The sequence below is a fragment of the Papio anubis genome, chromosome 17 (assembly GCF_008728515.1).
Source record: "Papio anubis isolate 15944 chromosome 17, Panubis1.0, whole genome shotgun sequence".
NCBI classification, from domain to species: Eukaryota; Metazoa; Chordata; class Mammalia; order Primates; family Cercopithecidae; genus Papio; species Papio anubis.
Window position 1 is genome coordinate 50,345,681 of NC_044992.1, and position 18,300 is coordinate 50,363,980.

Below are 18,300 nucleotides of genomic sequence, written 5' to 3' on the forward strand. Positions count from 1 at the left end.
TCGGCCTCCCAAAGTGCTGAGATTACAGGTGTGAGCCACCGCGCCCGGCCCTTTTTATTATACTTTAAGTTCTGAGATACATGTGCAGAATGTGCAGGTTTGTTACATAGATATACACGAGCCATGATGGTTTGCTGCACCCATCAACCCATCATCTACCTTAGGTATTTCTCCTAATGCTATCCCTCCCCTACCATCCCACCCTCCGACAGGCCCCATGTGATGTTCCTCTCCCTGTGTCCATGTGTTCTCATTGTTCAACTCCCACTTATGAGTGAGAACATGCTGTGTTTGGTTTTCTGTTCCTGAGTTAGTTTGCTGAGAATGATGGTTTCCAGCTTCATCTGTGTCCCTGCAAAAGACACGAACTTATCCTTTTTTATGGCTGCATAGTATCCCACAGTGTATGTGTGCCTCATTGTCTTTATCCAATCTATTATTAATAGACATTTGGGTTGGTTCCAAGTCTTTGCTATTGTGAATAGTGCTGCAATAAACATATGTTTGCATGTGTCTTTATAGCAGAATGATTTTTAACGCTTTGGGTATATACCCAGTAATGGGATTGCTGGGTCAAATGGTATTTCTGGTTCTGGATCCTTGAGGAATCGCCACACTGTCTTCAACAATGGTTGAAATAATTTACACCCCCACCAACAGTGTAAAAGCGTTCAGTTTCTCCGCATCCTCTCCAGCATCTATTGTTTCCTGACTTTTTTTTTTTCTTTTTTTTTGAGTCAGAGTCTTGCACTGTCACCCTGGCTGGAGTGCAATGGCACAATCTCAGCTCACTGCACCCTCCACCTCCTGGATTCACGCGATTCTCCTGCCTCAGGCTCCCGAGTTGCTGGGATTACAGGCGCACACCACCACACCTGGCGAATTTTTTGTATTTTTAGTAGTGACAGGGTTTCAGTATGTTGGTCAGACTGGTCTCGAACTCCTGACTTTGTGATCCACCCTCCTCAGCCTCCCAAAGTGCTGGGATGACAGGCGTGAGCCACCAAGCCCAGCCCTGTTTCCTGACTTTTTAATGATTGCCATTCTAACTGGCTTGAGATGGTATCTCATTGCATTTCTCTAATGACCAGTGATGATGAACTTTTTTTCATAGGTTTGTTGGCCTTATAAATGTCTTCTTTTGAGAAGTGTCTGTTCAAAAAAAATGGTCCTTTACCCACTTTTTGATGGGGTCGTTTTTTTCTTGTAAATTTGTTTAAGTTCCTTATAGATGCTGGATATTAGCCCTTTGTCAGATGGATAGATTATAAAAATTTTCTCCCATGCTGTAGGTTGCCTGTTCACTCTGATGGTAGTTTCTTTTGCTGTGCAGAAGCTCTTGAGTTTAATTAGATCCCATTTGTCAATTTTGGCTTTTGTTGTCATTGCTTTTGGTGTTTTAGTCATGAAGTCTTTGCCCCTGCCTATGTCCTGAATGATATTGCCTAAGTTTTCTTCTAGGGTTTTTATGGTTTTAGATCTTATGTTTAAGTTTTTAATCCATCTTGAGTTAATTTTTGTATAAGGTGTAAGGAAGGGGTCCAGTTTCATTTTTCTGCATATGGCTAGCCAGTTTTCCCAACACCATTTATTAAATAGGGAATCCTTTCCCCATTGCCTGTTTCAGTCTATCCACTTTCTAGATTTATTTCTCATTGTCTTTGTTGTAAGATTTGCATATTTATCAGATATTTGGGAATTATTGTGTTCCTCTCTATCTCTGACTTTTGAAACTGGTAATACTTTACTTCTGTAGAAGGGGAGCAGGCTGGAGACTTTGTTTTCCTTTAGTACGCCTTCATACTGTGACTTTTTAAAAAATTATATACTTGTATGATTTCACAAAAGAAACCTCAAAATAATACACTCAGGGAAAAGTATTTTAAATAGAAAAAGTAACCTCTAACATCTCGGCTTGTGTTTTCTCCCAGTCGTTGCCACTTGCTCCATGTGACACAGACCAGCCTCAAGACAAGCCCCCAGACTGGTTCACAAGCTACCTGGAGACAGTGAGTGTTCTCTCTCGCTTGGGTTTTAACTGCGGTGTTGGCACAGGTGGAATGTGGAAGAAATAGAAAACTGAACCCAGATGGCTGCTGCCTCTGGTACACGTGAAGAGTGGTAGCTTATAATTTCCAAACTTAGAACCGTTCCAGTCGAGAAAGCTCTAACCTTTGCAGTGAAGTGCCAGAAAAAGAGGGAGTCTAATTCTAAGCATGTAAGGGAGAGGGACAAATCTCTGCTTCAGAAAAAGTTAGAAATTTACTTATCAAAAGGATTTTTTGATATTTTCTTCGAACCAGTTTGGCTCTAGAAGGAAAAGACCTTTTGCTATGTTTCTGTCTATTCAGTAGCAGTTGTTCGTTGTGTTTTTGTGTTATACCAGAGACAGTTAGGTTTCAGATCTATTGATATCTTCACACTTTTTTCCAGTATTGGAACTGAGTTTTTTCCTCACCTTCTGCTCCATATTCTAGTTCAGAGAACAAGTGGTTAAAGAAACGGTTGAGAAGCTTGAACAGAAATTACATGAAAAGCTTGTCCTCCAGAACCCATCTTTGGGTTCTTGTCCCTCAGAAGTCTCAATGCCTACTTCAGAGGAAACATTGTTTTTGCCAGAAAATCAGTTCAGCTGGCATATTGCTTGCAACAACTGCCAAAGAAGGATTGTTGGTGTCCGCTACCAGTGTAGGTAAGCAGTTGCTTGGGAGTAGCTAGCTAGTGATAGACCTTACAGCATTTATCTCCCTGGCTTTCTGTATAGGTGAAGGGAAATTGATTGTGCCCTGTTTCTGAGCATTAGATGTCATAGCTGTGAGTTGGAAGCACAAGCTACTCTTCACCCACATGCTTTGTGGGTTGTGCTATTCAGATTGTTTTGTTCAAATGTGCATTTGGATTAGCAAAGCCAGGCAAAATTATGTTCCCCTGAACACACAAAATTAGATCACTAAGGGTAGTTCCTCGGTTATTCCAAATGCCTTTTTGTTTTCTTTTTTCTTTTTCTTTTTCTTTTTTTTTTTTTCTGGTGACAGCGTCTCTGTCACCCAGGCTGGAGTACAGGGTGCAATCACGGTTCACTGCAACCTCACCCTCCCACGCTCAGACAATCCTCCCACTGCAGCCTGCTAAGTAGCTGGGGCTGCAGACATGGGCCACCATTCCTGCCTCATATTTTTTTAAATTTTTTTTAGAGATGGGGTCTCCCTATATTGCCCAGGCTGGTCTCAAACTCCTGGACTCAAATGATCCTCCTCTCCATGGCCTCCCAAAGTGCTGGGATTATAGACATGAGCCACTGTGCCTGGCCCCATATACTTTCACATCTTACCTTCCTCCCATAGATTTTCCTTTAAAATGGATATGGGTTAAGTGTTATTATCCTCATTTTATTTATTTATTTATTTATTTTTTGAGATGGAGTCTCCTCTGTCTCCCAGGCTGGAGTGCAGTGGTGCGATCTTGGCTCACTGCAAGCTCCGCCTCCCGGGTTCACGCCATTCTCCTGCCTCAGCCTCCCGAGTAGCTGGGACTACAGGTGCCCGCCACCGCGCCCGGCTAATTTTTTGTATTTTTAGTAGAGACGGGGTTTCACTGTGGTCTTGATCTCCTGACCTTGTGATCCGCCCACCTCGGCCTCCCAAAGTGCTGGGATTACAGGCGTGAGCCACCGCGCCTAGCAATCCTCATTTTATTAATGAAGAAAATTGAGGCATGGCATAGTCAGATGACATGCTCAGGTTACCAGCTAGTTGGTACTGGAGCAAACATAGAAGTATGGTCTTATATCTCCCTACCCCAGGTACTTCCTATTCTGCCCTTGTGTATTGTGCCATTCTTTACCCACAGCCTATGCCCATCCTACAATATCTGTGAAGATTGTGAAGCAGGGCCATATAGCCACGACACTAACCATGTCCTGCTGAAGTTGCGGAGACCTGTTGTGGGCTCCTCCGAACCATTCTCTCACTCAAAATACTCTACTCCTCGTCTTCCTGCTGCTCTGGAACAAGTCAGGTAAAACCCTCTACATGGAGATGCTTATTCTCTGATTGACTTCTTGGTTCTGGTGACAAGGTGTGAATCACAAAACTGCAGATAGTCTCCTTAGTTCTGCTCATTTTCAGTTGATGTGCAATAATGAAGACAGTTAATCCAAAGTTAATGAAATAGAAATAATAACTATAAAAAGAAATTAAGAAACTAAAGTAGGCTGGGCACAATGGCCCATAACTGTTTTATCAGCAACTTGAGGGGCCAAGGTGGGTGGATCACTTGAAGCCAAATATATGAGACCAGCCTGGGCAACATAGCAAGATCCCGCGTCTACAAAAAAAATCATTTAAATTAGCCAGGCATGGTGGTACATACCTATAGTTTCAGCTACTTGGGAGTCTGAGGTGAGCAGATTGCTTGAGCCCAGGAATATGAGGTGGAAGGGAGCCATGATTATACCACTGTACTCCAGCCTACATGACAGAGTGAGACCCTGATTCTGAAACAAAAAAAGAAATTCAACTAGAAGCTGACACTGATGGAGACTGCAATTGGCTCCACGTAGCTTCAGAATTTATTTGTGACTTTCTTTTAAGACTTGCTTTTATTATCTCACAGGCTCCAGAAACAGGTTGATAAGAACTTTCTTAAAGCAGAAAAGCAAAGATTGCGAGCTGAGAAGAAACAACGTAAAGCAGAGGTCAAGGAACTTAAAAAGCAACTTAAACTCCATAGGAAAATTCACCTGTGGAATTCAATCCATGGACTCCAGAGCCCCAAGTCTCCTTTAGGCCGACCTGAGAGCTTGCTCCAGTCTAATACCCTGATGTAAGCCCAGGGCTGGGGTGGGAGCCAAAACTTTAGGCCCAGCTCTCTGAAACTGGAACTTCAACCAACTTCCGTCTTATTTATTGGTAACCCTTAACACCCAAATCCTTAAAAATTCCCATTATCTGGTCTTAGTTTTTTTGTTATTGGCTTTTTTGTTTGTTTTTGTTTTTTGAGACGGAGTCTCTCTCTGTTGCCCAGGCTGGAGTGCAGTGGCATGATCTTGGCTCACTGCAAGCTCTGCCTTCTGGATTCACGCCATTCTCCTGCCTCAGCCTCCCGAGTAGCTGGGACTACAAGCACCCGCCACCACGGGCCTGGCTAATTTTTTGTATTTTTAGTAGAGACAGGGTTTCACCGTGTTAGCCAGGATGGTCTTAATCTCCTGACCTTGTGATCCACCCGCCTTGGCCTCTCAAGGTGCTGGGATTACAGGCGTGAGCCACTGCGCCCAGCTTTATTTTTTTATTTTTTTATTTTTTTGAGACGGAGTCTCGCTCTGTCACCCAGGGTGGAGTGCAGTGGCGTGATCTCGGCTCACTGCAACCTCCGCCTCCCGGGTTCAAGTGATTCTCCTGCCTCAGCCTCCTGAGTAGCTAGGGTTATAGGCGCATGCCACCATGCCTGGCTAAGTTTTGTATTTTTTTCAATAGAGACGGGGTTTCACCATGTTGGTCAGACTGTCCTCGAATTCCTGACCTCAGGATCCGCCCGCCTTGGCCTCCCAAAGTGCTGAGATTACAGGCGTGAGCCACTGTGCCTGGTCTGGTGTTAGTATTATTAAAGGGTGGTTTGGTAGGTTTTTTTTTTTTTTTTTTTTGAGACAGAGTCTCGGAGTCTCACACTGTCGCCCAGACTGGAGGGCAGTGGCATGATCTCAGCTCACTGCAAGCTCCGCCTCCTGTGTTCACACCATTCTCCTGCCTCAGCCTCCCAAGTAGCTGGGACTACAGGTGCCCGCCACCATGCCCAGCTAATTTTTTTGTATTTTTTAGTAGAGACAGGGTTTCACCATATTAGCCAGGATGGTCTCGATCTCCTGATACCGTGATCTGCCCGCCTTGACCTCCCAAAGTGCTGGGATTACAGGCGTGAGCCACTGCGCCCAGCCACATTTGGTAGTTATTTTTGACACTTGTTTTGTTTGCTTCTTCAGAAAGGTAGAAACCACTGAAGTTCAGAATGGTGGGGTCCCTCTCTTCATTGGAGGCAGTCTGGAATTGAAGCAAAAGGAACAAATGTTTTAAAAGCCTGACTCTCTAGGTGTTGTATTTATGGGCCCTTTTAATTACTCTTACCATGACTTTTTTAGCTCAGGAGTGAGACCTATCCTCTGTTTTGTTTTATTGTTTTAAGTTTGTCAGAAAATTTATTGTTTATGATATGTGGTCCTATACTAGTAATATTAGTATTATTTTTAAGGCAAATGGGTTAGTACATTTTCAAGAGTCACAGCCAGACTCTCAAGCCAGTGTGAGATATTCTGAAGACTTCACACCCAACAGCAAGTGACTAAGCATCTGAATTTCTGTTCAGGCTCCCTTTGCAACCCTATACCCCCGTTATGCCAATGCTCAGTGCAGCATTTGTGGATGAGAATTTGCCTGATGGGACTCACCTTCAGCCAGGAACCAAGTTTATCAAACACTGGAGGATGAAGAATACAGGAAATGTGAAGTGGAGTGCAGACACAAAGGTAATTTTTCCCACAAAATGTGAAGATGAGGTGATTTGAAGTGGCAGAGTGCTCAGCTGACAATCTTGCTTTCTCCTCTTACTGTTTTTTTCAGCTCAAGTTCATGTGGGGAAACCTGACTTTGGCTTCCACAGAAAAGAAGGATGTTTTGGTTCCTTGCCTCAAGGCCGGCCATGTGGGAGTTGTATCTGTGGAGTTCATTGCCCCAGCTTTGGAGGGAACGTATACTTCCCATTGGCGTCTTTCTCACAAAGGCCAGCAATTTGGGCCTCGAGTCTGGTGCAGTATCATAGTGGATCCTTTCCCCTCCGAAGAGAGCCCTGATAACATTGAAAAGGGCATGATCAGCTCAAGCAAAACTGATGATCTCACCTGCCAGCAAGAGGTGAGCATTGACTGACAGGCTTTGGCCCAGTATCCAAATCATAGTTAGAAAGGACATGGCTAAAACTAAAAGAACCCACTCATAGCTAGTTGTTTTCCAGAAATCTTGAAAGGTTAGCATCTCCCCCCGCCCCCAACACATTTCTGTGCTGATATTTGGCCTCTTCCTTAGGGTGTTTGTTTTAGTGTCTTTGTTTTAGTATCTTTAGGGTCTTGCCGCAGGCGGTCCCTGAATACTTTTGTACCTCTTTGTAATGTTGCATGGTCAGCCTGTTGGCTGCACAAGGGAAAAAGGGGCGCCTGGCCTGGCCTGGCCTATGGAACTGCTGAACTGATAGCTTTTCTCCTTAATATCCATCTCTCCTGAAATACTGTGTGTATGTTTCCTAAATACTAATGAAGTCTTGCCCTGGTTGCTACTTAGTGCACAGTTTTTTAATGCAATTTCTTTGTATTAGTCGGGCAGAGTGTTTACTGCTTAAAGTTACCCAATGTTAATTTTCTGGTTTTGACTATTACAGTTAATGTAAGTTGTCATTAGGGGAAGCTGGGTGAATGTGAATTCTCTCTGCTGTTTTTACAGCTTTTCTATAACTGTAAAAATATATCAAAAACATTTCTTAAGTTTTTTAAGATACAGAGGTACGGCAGAGTTTTTATTTTTGGGGGCATTGTCAGCCTGCCTCTTCAGTTCTGTTGAAGGCCTAAAATTTGTCTCAATGGTTTGTCTCTATAGGAAGCTTTTCTTCTGGCTAAAGAAGAAAGACAACTTGGTGAAGTGACTGAGCAGACAGAAGGGACAGCAGCCTGCATCCCACAGAAGGCAAAAAATGTTGCCAGTGAGAGGGAGCTCTACATCCCATCTGTGGATCTTCTGACTGCCCAGGTGGAAGATTCAGCACTTTGAAGGGCAAGGGACAGAGGGAGAGAGCACAGGAGAGAAGGTGGTAGAGCCATAGGCGGTAATCAGGAAATCAGAGATATGCCCACTTTGATCTAGTCCGGTATATTTAATGGGAAGGAGATCACCCATGGAAGCAAATTTGTAAACTAGATTTTTTTTTTTTTTTTTTTGTGAGACGGAGTCTCGCTCTGTCACCCAGGCTGGAGTGCAGTGGCTGGATCTCAGCTCACTGCAAGCTCCGCCTCCCGGGTTCCCGCCATTCTCCTGCCTCAGCCTCCCGAGTAGCTGGGACTACAGGCGCCCACAACTGCGCCCGGCTAATTTTTTTGTATTTTTAGTAGAGACGAGGTTTCACCGTGGTCTCGATCTCCTGACCTTGTGATCCGCCCGCCTCGGCCTCCCAAAGTGCTGGGATTACAGGCGTGAGCCACCGCGCCCGGCCTAGTAAACTAGATGTTTCCTCTTTGAATTGGGAACTCAATCCTGTACTTCCCCACAAACTCCCTTTAGTGGCCTCTTCACTTTGGCCTAGCTGATTCTCCTTTTTACCTGCTGCATTTTCTCTTTCCTGCCATTTGGTTATTTTAACACCTAATTCCTATTTAACTCTTCCTTTTTTCACTTGTCTGGAAACAGGCATGAATTTGAACAGAGTTGAATACAAGACGATGTGGAAATGGTCTACAGATCCCATCAAGACATGGCTCCAGCATGCACTCCAAACAGCCTAACATTGTCTGTCTTTTTTTATAGGACCTGCTGTCGTTTGAGCTGTTGGATATAAACATTGTTCAAGAGTTGGAGAGAGTGCCCCATAACACCCCTGTGGGTAAGAATGTCACTCATTTCATCTTGTTCATCTTACTAATAGGCACACAATACCACAGCCTAGACGCTGGTAGTGTTTTATTCTGAAGAAATGGCAAGGAATTCTCCTCAGTAGGACAGTAAAGCAGCAATCATGGATCCGTTTTCCTTCTTTCCTGTCCTTTCTCAAAAGCAACAATATGCTGGGCATGGTGGCTGGTGTCTATAATCCCAGCTCTTTGGGAGGCCAAGGCGGGAGGATCACTTGAGGCCAGGGTTTGAGACCAGCCTGGGCAACATGGTGAAACCCCCATCTCTACAAAAATTACTTTTAAAAATTAGTTGGGCATAGCCAGGCACGGTGGCTCACGCCTATAATCCCAGCACTTTGGGAGGCCAAGGCGGGTGGATCACAAGGTCAGAAGTTCAAGACCAGCCTGGCCAAGATAGTGAAACCCCATCTCTACTAAAAATACAAAAATTAGCCGGGCATGGTGGCAGGTGCCTGTAATCCCAGCTACTCGGGAGGCTGAGGCAGAGAGTTGCGTGAACCCAGGAGGCAGAGGTTGCAGTGAGCCGAGATCTTGCCACTGCATTCTAGCCTGGGTGACAGAGCAAGACTCCATTTCAAAAAAAAAAAAAAAGAAGAGGCCGGGTGCGGTGGCTCAAGCCTGTAATCCCAGCACTTTGGGAGGCCGAGACGGGCGGATCACGAGGTCAGGAGATCGAGACCATCCTGGCTAACACGGTGAAACTCCGTCTCTACTAAAAAATACAAGAAAGACTAGCTGGGCGAACCACAAAAACCTGCGACCACAACACAAACCGCCGGGAGAAAAGAGCCAAACCCAAAAAAAAAAAAAAAAAAAAAAAAAAGAAGAAGCAATGATACAAGTTTGTGCAAGGCTTTTCTACTGTAAAGGAATCCTCTTCTCTTTTTTTCTCTAGACATTTTGTCCTTTTGTTCCTTTATATTCATGGTTTTGTATCTTGGCCACAGCTTTCCAGGCTAAATAACTGTGATTCTTTCTGCATTGATTGATCTGAGATATTTTGCATACTTATTGGTCTGGAGAAATTTTCTGTAAGAGACCTCAAAGCATATCTTGGTTTATTTTAGTTCTGCAGGAGGCAAGAAGCCTGCTAAGTGCTACTTCTGGACACTGACTATTGATGATATGATGCTTTCTCTTGATTGATGGTTCTCCTCTCTTCATTCTCCAGATATGACTCCCTGCATGTCTCCTCTGCCACATGACAGTCCTTTAATAGAGAAGTCAGGCTTGGGGCAGATAGAGGAAGAGAGTGAAGGGACAGGATTTAAAGCACTTCCTGGTAAGGGATTAAATATTTGTAAAGTATTTACATCCTTCCTTTCCATACCATACTCTATTTTACAGCTATCCCCTACTGACCTTACTTAGCATGTAAATGGGCTTTCTTTCTATAGCATCTCATGTTTTGCCTCACCTTCACGTGGCACAGATAGCAGCTATTCCTTGGTTTAGTTTTAGCATGGGTAATGACTGGTGAACATTCCTCAGCACTTTAAACACTAAGTGCAGACAAGGTTCATATGTCTTTCAGATTCTACAGTGTCAGTAAAGAGAAAGACTCAGAACATTGCTTCTGTGGAGGAAGCAGAAGAAGACCTGAGTGGGACCCAGTTTGTGTGTGAGACAGTAATCCGATCCCTTACCTTGGATGCTGCCCCAGACCACAACCCTCCTTGCAGACAGAAATCCTTGCAGAGTGAGTGTCCTTGCATTTCCCCCACCTAGCAGGGTGACACCTGAATCGTGACTGCCAGACTTGATGAGTTAGATGTGCTCTTCTTCACTGAGAGTGAAAGGAGAGTGAATCTTTGTTAGAAATTCTGATCTTGTTTGTGTCTTTAGACTCTACATATGCTACCTGACTGTTCTAATTAGAGCATCAGGAGCAAAGAAGCCACCATACTCCTTTTTCCGTCTTCTCGGGCAGAATTACAGCTGCACTCCACAGTGGAATAGCAGCCAGTTGTGCTGCCTGGATTCTGCAGTAAGGAATCTTCCTGTAATTTGACAGAGCTCCTTAGCAAAGACCCCTCTGGGTAGCTGAGTTGTCTGCTTTCTCCAAGGGCAGCAGTCCCAGAAACAGTGGATAGAAACAGGAGTACCAAACAAAGTTTCTCAAGGTTAAATTCTGCTGTAATAAATGCCTTTATAGGCCGGGCACAGTGGCTCACGCTTGTAATCCCAGCACTTTTAGGAGGCTGAGGTGGGTGGATCACTTGAGGTCGGGAGTTCGAGACCAGCCTGACCAACATGGAGAAACCCCATCTACTAAAAATACGAAAAATTAGCCGGGCGTGGTGGCTACATGCCAGGGATTACATGCCTGTAATCCCAGGTACTTGGGAGGCTGAGGCAGGAGAATCACTTTAACCCGGGAGGCAAAGGCTGTGGTTAGCTGAGATTGCGCAGTTGTACTCCAGCCTGGGCAACAAGAGTGAAACTCCATCTCAAAAAAAAAAGAAAAAGGAATAAATACCTTTATAACAGAAACTTCTAGGTATCAAATAGAACCAATAGCATATATTTTAAGAAGTATCCAAAAATTCAAATAATACTGTGTCAAAATAATATTGGAGAATCTCTTTATCTATTATAATGAAATTTGACCTATATCTTTAAATATTATTTATCTTACTTTTGTTTAAAATACACATGTAAGGCCAGGCGCAGTGGCTCACGCCTGTAATCCCAGCACTTTGGGAGGCTGAGTTGGGCAGATCACGAGCTCAGGAGTTCAAGACCAGCCTGACCAACAGGGTGAAACCCCATCTCTACTAAAAGTACAAAAATTAGCTGGGCGTGGTGGCGTGTACCTGTGATCCAGCTACTCAAGAGGCTGAGGCAGGAGAATTGTTTGAACCTGGGAAGCAGAGGTTGCAGTGAACCGAGATTGTGCCACTGCACTCCAGCCTGGGTGACAGAGCGAGACTCCATCTAAAAAAATAATAATAAGACAGTGGCTCATGCCTGTAATCCCAGCACTTTGGGAGGCTGAGGTGGGTGGATCACAAGGTCCGGAGATCGAGACCATCCTAACACAGTGAAACCCCGTCTCTACTAAAAATACGAAAAATAAGCCAGGCATGGTGGCAGGTGCCTGTAGTCCCACCTAATCAGAAGGCTGAGGCAGGAGAATGGCGTGAACGCGGGAGGCGGAGCTTGCATTGAACCAAGATCAAGCCATTGCACTTCAGCCTGGGCAACAGAGTGAGACTGTGTCTCAAATTAATCAGTCAATCAAGCAATCAATCAATCGTGCATATCTTTATATGTTTTTCCACATGTGTGTACAAATACATAACAAAAAGGTCTGGAAAGACAATACCAAAATATTCACAGCTGTTATTCTGATAGGATTTATGAGTAATTTTTTTTTTTTTTTTGAGATAAAGTCTCACTCTCACCTAGGCTGAAGTGCGGTAGCAAGTTTATGGCTCATTACAGCCACAACATTCTGGGCTCCCCCCACCTCAGTTTCCCAAGCAACTGGGACCACAGCCACATGCCACCACACTGAGCTAAATTTTTTTTTTTGTAAAGATGGGATTTCACCACGTTGCCCAGGCTGGTCCTGAACTCCTGAGCTCAAGCAGTCTGCCCACCTTGGCCTCCCCAGGTGCTGGAATTTTAGGCGTAAGCCACCACACCTGGCCTGGATAGCTTTTTTTTTTTTTTTTTTTTTTTGAGACAGAGTCTCTCTGTCACCCAGGCTAGAGTGCAGCGTCGCAATCTCGGCTGACTACAACCTCCACTTCCCAGGTTCACGCCATCCCCCTGCCTCAGCCAGCCGAGTAGCTGGGACTACAGGTGCCTGCCACCACACCCGGCTAATTTTTTTGTGTTTTCAGTAGAGATGGGATTTCAACATGTTAGCCAGGATGGCCTTGATCTTCCAACCTCGTGATCCGCCCACCTCGGCCTCCCAAAGTGCTGGGATTACAAGCATGAGCCACCACGCCCGGCCCTGGGTAGCTTTTTTATACCCTTTCTTACCCCCTCAAACATGATTGGCCAGTTTTCTCCCATGATTGCATCATCTTTGTAAAGAAGAGGAGGAGAATAGGCATGTAATCCTGCAATACTCGTCTCCTAACTTTTTTTATAGCATTGTTAGTTAGTGTATCCATTTTGGTTTAAACTCTACCTCAGTGTATTAACCATCACATGAAAAGGAAAAGGGAAGGGATGGAGCTGCCTCCTTTTGTGATTCATAGAACTTTTTGGAAGCCTGGGTGTTTCTGCCTACCTTGTTTCTGTGAGCTTTGATTCTATTTTGTTTTGCATAGTCTTCAACCTTAGAATGTGGTCATAGTTCCAGAACCAGCCCTTCTCGCTAGTTCTTCCCTCTCCTCTGGCTTTCATAATTCTATCTCATGATCCACAAGGCTTTACCAAGTAAGGATAGTACTTAGGCCTGCTTTTAGCTTCCACCTTAAAATGGGTTGCTTTCATCCTTTAGTGAAATTTGCCTTGCCTGAAGAAGGACCACTTGGAGATGAGAGGGAGGAGATTGTCCATATCACTGAGGAAGAAGCTGTCATGGAGGAGGAGGAGGAAGAGGAGGAGGAGGAGGAGGAGGAGGAGCTCAAAGATGAAGTTCAGAGTCAGTCCTCTGCTTCCTCAGAGGATTACATCATCATCCTGCCTGAGTGCTTTGATACCAGCCGCCCCCTGGGGGATTCCATGTACAGCTCTGCACTCTCACAGCCAGGCCTGGAGCGAGGTGCTGAAGGCGAGCCTGGGGTTGAGGCTGGGCAGGAACCAGCTGAGGCTGGGGAGAGACTTCCTGGAGGGGAGAACCAGCCACAGGAGCACAGCATAAGTGACATCCTCACGACCTCACAGACTCTGGAAACAGTGCCCCTAATCCCAGAGGTAGTGGAGCTTCCACCGCCACTGCCCAGGTACCACTCACAGCCCCCTCAGCTGGGGTGTTCTTCAGAGGTGAAATAAAGAGTGAGAGGAACCGACCTGATCTCAAAAACCTGTTTTTTCCTCAGTATGGGAAGAGACTATTTTCCATAGTAAAGTCTGAATTTAGATGAATAAAGGTTGTATTTCCCAGTATTTGTGGATTCTGGATTTAAAGAAATATTTGTTTTAGTTGGCCTTAAATTATCTGAGTATAGTCTATCTGCTTATATTTTGATTACTGAGAGCTGGTTTTGTTTTTTGTTTGTTTTTGTTTTTGTTGTTGTTGTTGTTGTTGTTTTTGAGACAGGGTCTCACTGTTGCCCAGACTGGAGTTCTGTGGCACAATCTTGGCTCACTGCCACCTCTGCCTCTGAAGCTCAAGCAATCCTCCCACCTCAGCCCCCTGAGTAGCTGGGACTATAGGCATGGGCCATGATACCCAGCTGATTTTTATATTTATTGTAGAAGTGGGGTTTTGCCATGTGCCCAGGCTGGTCGTGAACTCCAGCCTCAAGCAATCCACCCGCCTGGGTCTCCCAAAATGCTGGGATTACAGATGTGAGCCACTATGCCTGGCTGAGCGCCAGTTTGTAAACACAAACATCCCTGGACCTTCCCTCCTTGTTTTATTGACTCTTCAGTAAAGGCAGCAAAAACTCTACCCAAACAGCCATAATTAGGAAGTTAAATCCATTATGGGAAAAAACACTAAAAAACCAAACAAATTGTTTTCAATTCCCTGGTGAATCTATCTGAATCATTCTTATCCTAATAGTAGGGAAAATGCTGGAGCCTTGCCTATAATGTAAACCATTCTCCCCAAAAGCTAGTCATTTCCATTTATTGACACCACTTGATGTAGGTAGGGACATGAACAGACTGAAGCCAACATTTCTAGCTTGGCTGTGGCTAAAGAGGAAAACGGGGTACAATGTAGCCGTTATGATGGAACCCTAAATCCAGACATGTGATTTGGATCAGAAATGTGAAGCCTCTGTAGAGAATTTGGCACTGCTGTGCTGTGTTTACTATTTCTCCACTAATGCCATAAGTGTCTTTTCAATTTACTTTCCATATTGTGTCTTTCTGAAAGGAGCCCTCCTTGTGTACATCATCATGGTTCCCCAGGAGTGGATTTACCAGTTACCGTATCAGAAGTTTCTTCAGTCCCTGATCAGATCAGAGGAGGTAATGATCAGCCTAAGCTTTTTCTCTTTTTCTCTGTTCCTGTCTAATGGAAACCAGGTATAAATAGCCTCTCTGTCTTCGTGATTCTTGGCGGTTTTTAGAAACTTGCCCTTCACAGGCTGAGCATGGTGGCTCACACCTGTAATCCCAACACTTTGGGAGACCAAGGCAGGCAGATCACAAGGTCAGGAGTTTGAGACCAGCCTGGCCAACATAGTGAAACCCTGTCTCTACTAAAAAATAGCAAAAATTAGCCGGGCATGGTTGTGGGTGCCTGTAATCCCCGCTACTTGGAGGCGGAGGTTGGAGTGAGCCGAGATCGCACCATTGCTCTAGCCTAGGCAACAATGCGAGATTCCATCAAAAAACAAAAAGAAAAAACAACTTGCCCTTCACTCTCCATGATCCTCCTGCATACTCTAATTTCTATTCTCTGGCTGAATATATTGTTAGACCTCACAGAGCCAGTGGAAAGAACACAGGCTTTGGTGCCAAACTAATCTAAGTTCCAGCTCCATCTCCACCTTTCCTGACTAGCAGTTCAGCAGGTTTCTAATGGCTGTGAGTCTGTTTTCTTACTACAAAATATATTAGTGCATTGGGATTATAGAGTTGATTTTTCTGATTCAATAAACAGTCATCTTGCATTGCATTTCTGGACAGTTTCTCCTTATCACTTAAACTACCCTTAAAACTTCCCAAATACTTAAAAAAAAAAAAAAGACTTCAAACACTGATCTGATTGCCACCTGCCTCAATAATAGCCTTACTTGAGTTAGGAAACACTAGGTGCTTATGGATGCTACATCTAACCAATAGCTCTTTTGCTTTTAGAGCCCAGAGGCTCATCAGGACTTGTAAACAGCAGACAGAAGAGCTATGACCACTCAAGGTAACAACCTTGTACAGTCTCTTTCAGAAGCAGGTGGATATCCTAGTATTCCTTCTGCTTAAAATAGCCCTTCACAGCATATACCCATCTTCAGAGGGCAGAGAAGGGGAACCCTCGTTCCTTCTTGTTCTTATTTCTTCTTAAGCCTTTGAGCAACACTAAACAAAGGGCTAAAGCGGATGTTTAAGAGTGTTCTATTTGAGAGGCCGAGGCAGGTGGATCATGAGGTCAGGAGTTCGAGATCAGCCTGGCCAACATAGCGAAACCCCGTCTCTACTAAAAATACAAAAATTAGCTAGGCATGGTGGCGGGTGCCTGTAATCCCAGCTACTCAGGAAGCTAAGACGGGAGAATTGCTTGAACCCAGGAGGCGGCGGTTGCACTGAGCTTAGATCGCGCCATTGCACTCCAGCCTGGCTGACAAGTGAAATGACGTCTGGAAAAAAAAAAAAAAGAATGTTTTATGTTCCAGACAAAGTAATGTCCCCAAATTATCTCACCCTTAGCACAGGGGAAAAGGTAGAAAGGTTAAGCCCAGTATACATCTAAATAATTTTTTCTTGGACCTACCTGGTTCTCTGTTCCCACTCATATTAGGCCAGTGTCCAGAAAATCACATTTCCTTTGCAAGGTGTTTTCTCTGAGAGAATAACTGAGCAGACAAACTGTTCATATCCTGGTGTGTCCTCAATCACATTAATTTTCAGCTAGGAGTGAGAGCCGTCATGGTTACCAGAGTCGTGCGTTTCCTGCAGTGCCCATATCTTGCACCAGTAGAGCTGGGCCCTCCATCAAACCATGATCTGTAGCTATAAAGCTGATATGAAAGCAATCGTGTTCTCTTTTTACATCTGATTTTTCTCTCTTAAGGAAATCTTATTTTCTTTCAAGGATTAGAGCCCAGATTATCTTGTAAAAAGGTAATGATTTGTGTTTCTTTGGGGAGATAATTTGGTTTTCTTCTACAGGCACCATCATGGGAGTAGCATTGCTGGAGGACTGGTGAAGGGGGCTTTGTCTGTTGCTGCCTCTGCATACAAGGCCCTGTTTGCTGGGCCACCCGTCACTGCACAGGTCAGTGTGTGTGTCTGTTTTATTTTCCTGAATCTCAACTCCATGTCACCAGTGAAAGTGGTGGCATCTGGGTTGAAGAATAACATGGCATTGTGGAAAGGGCATAGGCTTTAGATTTAGTCTTTGGTTAACACACAACTCTGCCACTTTCTTTTTTTTTTTTTTTTTTTTTGAGACGCGGTCTTGCTCTGTCGCCCAGGCTAGAGTGCAGTGGCGCAATCTCAGCTTACTGTAAGCTCCACCTCCTGGTTCACGCCATTCTCCTGCCTCAGCCTCCCAAGTAGTCGGGACTACAGGCGCCTGCCACCACACCCGGCTAATTTTTTGTATTTTTTTAGTAGAGACGGTGTTTCACCGTGTTAGCCAGGATGGTCTCAATCTCCTGACCTCATGATCTGCCCGCCTCGGCCTCCCAAAGTGCTGGGATTACAGGCGTGAGCCACCACACCCGGCCAACTCTGCCACTTTCTAACTATATGACTTTAGCCAAGTTACTTACGGGAAAGAAAGAGAAGAATCTATTGTTGATGATCTATTAATGGAGAGAAGCTGTTCCAGGTGTTGGCACTATGGCATGAATAAAACACCAGTTCTTGGCCAGGTATGGTGGCTCTTACCTGTAATCCTAGCACTTTGGGAGACCAAGGTGGAAGGATTGCTTGAGCCCAGGAGTTTGAGACCAGCCTGGCCAACATAGTGAGACCCCCATCTCTACAAAAAATTCAAAAATTAGATAAGTATGGCCAGGTGCGGTGGCTCATGCCTGTAATCCCAGCACTTTGGGAGGCTGAGGCGGGCAGATCACGAGGTCAGGAGATTGAGACCATCTTGGCCAACATGGTGAAACCCTGTCTGTACTAAAAATACAAAAATTAGCTGGGCATGGTGGCACGTGCCTGTAATCCCAGCTACTCAGGAGGCTGAGGCAGGAGAATTGCTTGATCCCGGGAGTCAGAGCTTGCAGTGAGTCGAGATGGCGCCACAGCACTCCAGCCTGGTGACAGAGCGAGACTCCATCTCAAAAAAAGAAAAAGATAAGTATGATGGCATGCACCTGTAGTCCCAGTTACTTGGGAAACTAAGGTGGGAGGATCACTTGAGCCCAAGAGGTTGAGGCTGCCATGGTGAGCCACAATGGAGCCATTGCACTCCAGCTTGGGTGACAGAGGGAGACCCTGTCTCAAAAAGCAACAACAGGCCGGGAGCGGTGGCTCAAGCCTGTAATCCCAGCACTTTGGGAGGCTGAGGCGGGCAGATCACCTGAGGTCAGGAGTTTGAGACCAGCCTGACCAACATGGTGAAACCCTGTCTCTACTAAAAATACAAAAATTAGCCAGGCGTGGTGGCAGGCGCCTGTAATCCCAGCTACTCAGGAGGCTAAGGCAGGAGAATCACTTGAACCCAGGAGGCGGAGGTTGCGGTGAGCCAAGATTGTGCCATTGCACTCCAGCCTGGGGGACCAGAGTGAGACTCCGTCTCAAAAAAAAAAAAAAAAAAGACTCTGAATCTTGCCTAAGAACTATGGGAAACAAGTGAGGTGCATGGATACTTAAAGTACGTG

The 18,300-nt window shown here is 45.0% G+C and overlaps 1 protein-coding gene across 11 annotated transcripts in view; it reads left to right on the top strand.

The window, feature by feature from the left end:
- NBR1 (NBR1 autophagy cargo receptor) overlaps positions 1-18,300 on the top strand; it is a 40,749-nt gene that overhangs the window by 16,051 nt on the left and 6,398 nt on the right. For 4 of the 11 annotated variants that reach the window (XM_031657100.1, XM_009190728.4, XM_031657096.1 and 1 more), the window contains 14 exons: positions 1,932-2,009; positions 2,478-2,692; positions 3,850-4,017; positions 4,615-4,824; positions 6,361-6,520; positions 6,615-6,905; positions 7,641-7,790; positions 8,562-8,637; positions 9,840-9,950; positions 10,203-10,367; positions 13,131-13,575; positions 14,679-14,773; positions 15,593-15,665; positions 16,634-16,739. In XM_031657100.1, the coding sequence (XP_031512960.1) occupies positions 1,932-2,009; positions 2,478-2,692; positions 3,850-4,017; positions 4,615-4,824; positions 6,361-6,520; positions 6,615-6,905; positions 7,641-7,790; positions 8,562-8,637; positions 9,840-9,950; positions 10,203-10,367; positions 13,131-13,575; positions 14,679-14,773; positions 15,593-15,665; positions 16,634-16,739 (2,343 nt within the window). The remainder of the gene's footprint in view (positions 1-1,931; positions 2,010-2,477; positions 2,693-3,849; positions 4,018-4,614; positions 4,825-6,360; positions 6,521-6,614; positions 6,906-7,640; positions 7,791-8,561; positions 8,638-9,839; positions 9,951-10,202; positions 10,368-13,130; positions 13,576-14,678; positions 14,774-15,592; positions 15,666-16,633; positions 16,740-18,300) is intronic. The other 7 variants (XM_031657097.1, XR_004179286.1, XM_031657098.1 and 4 more) reach the window with 7 other exon arrangements.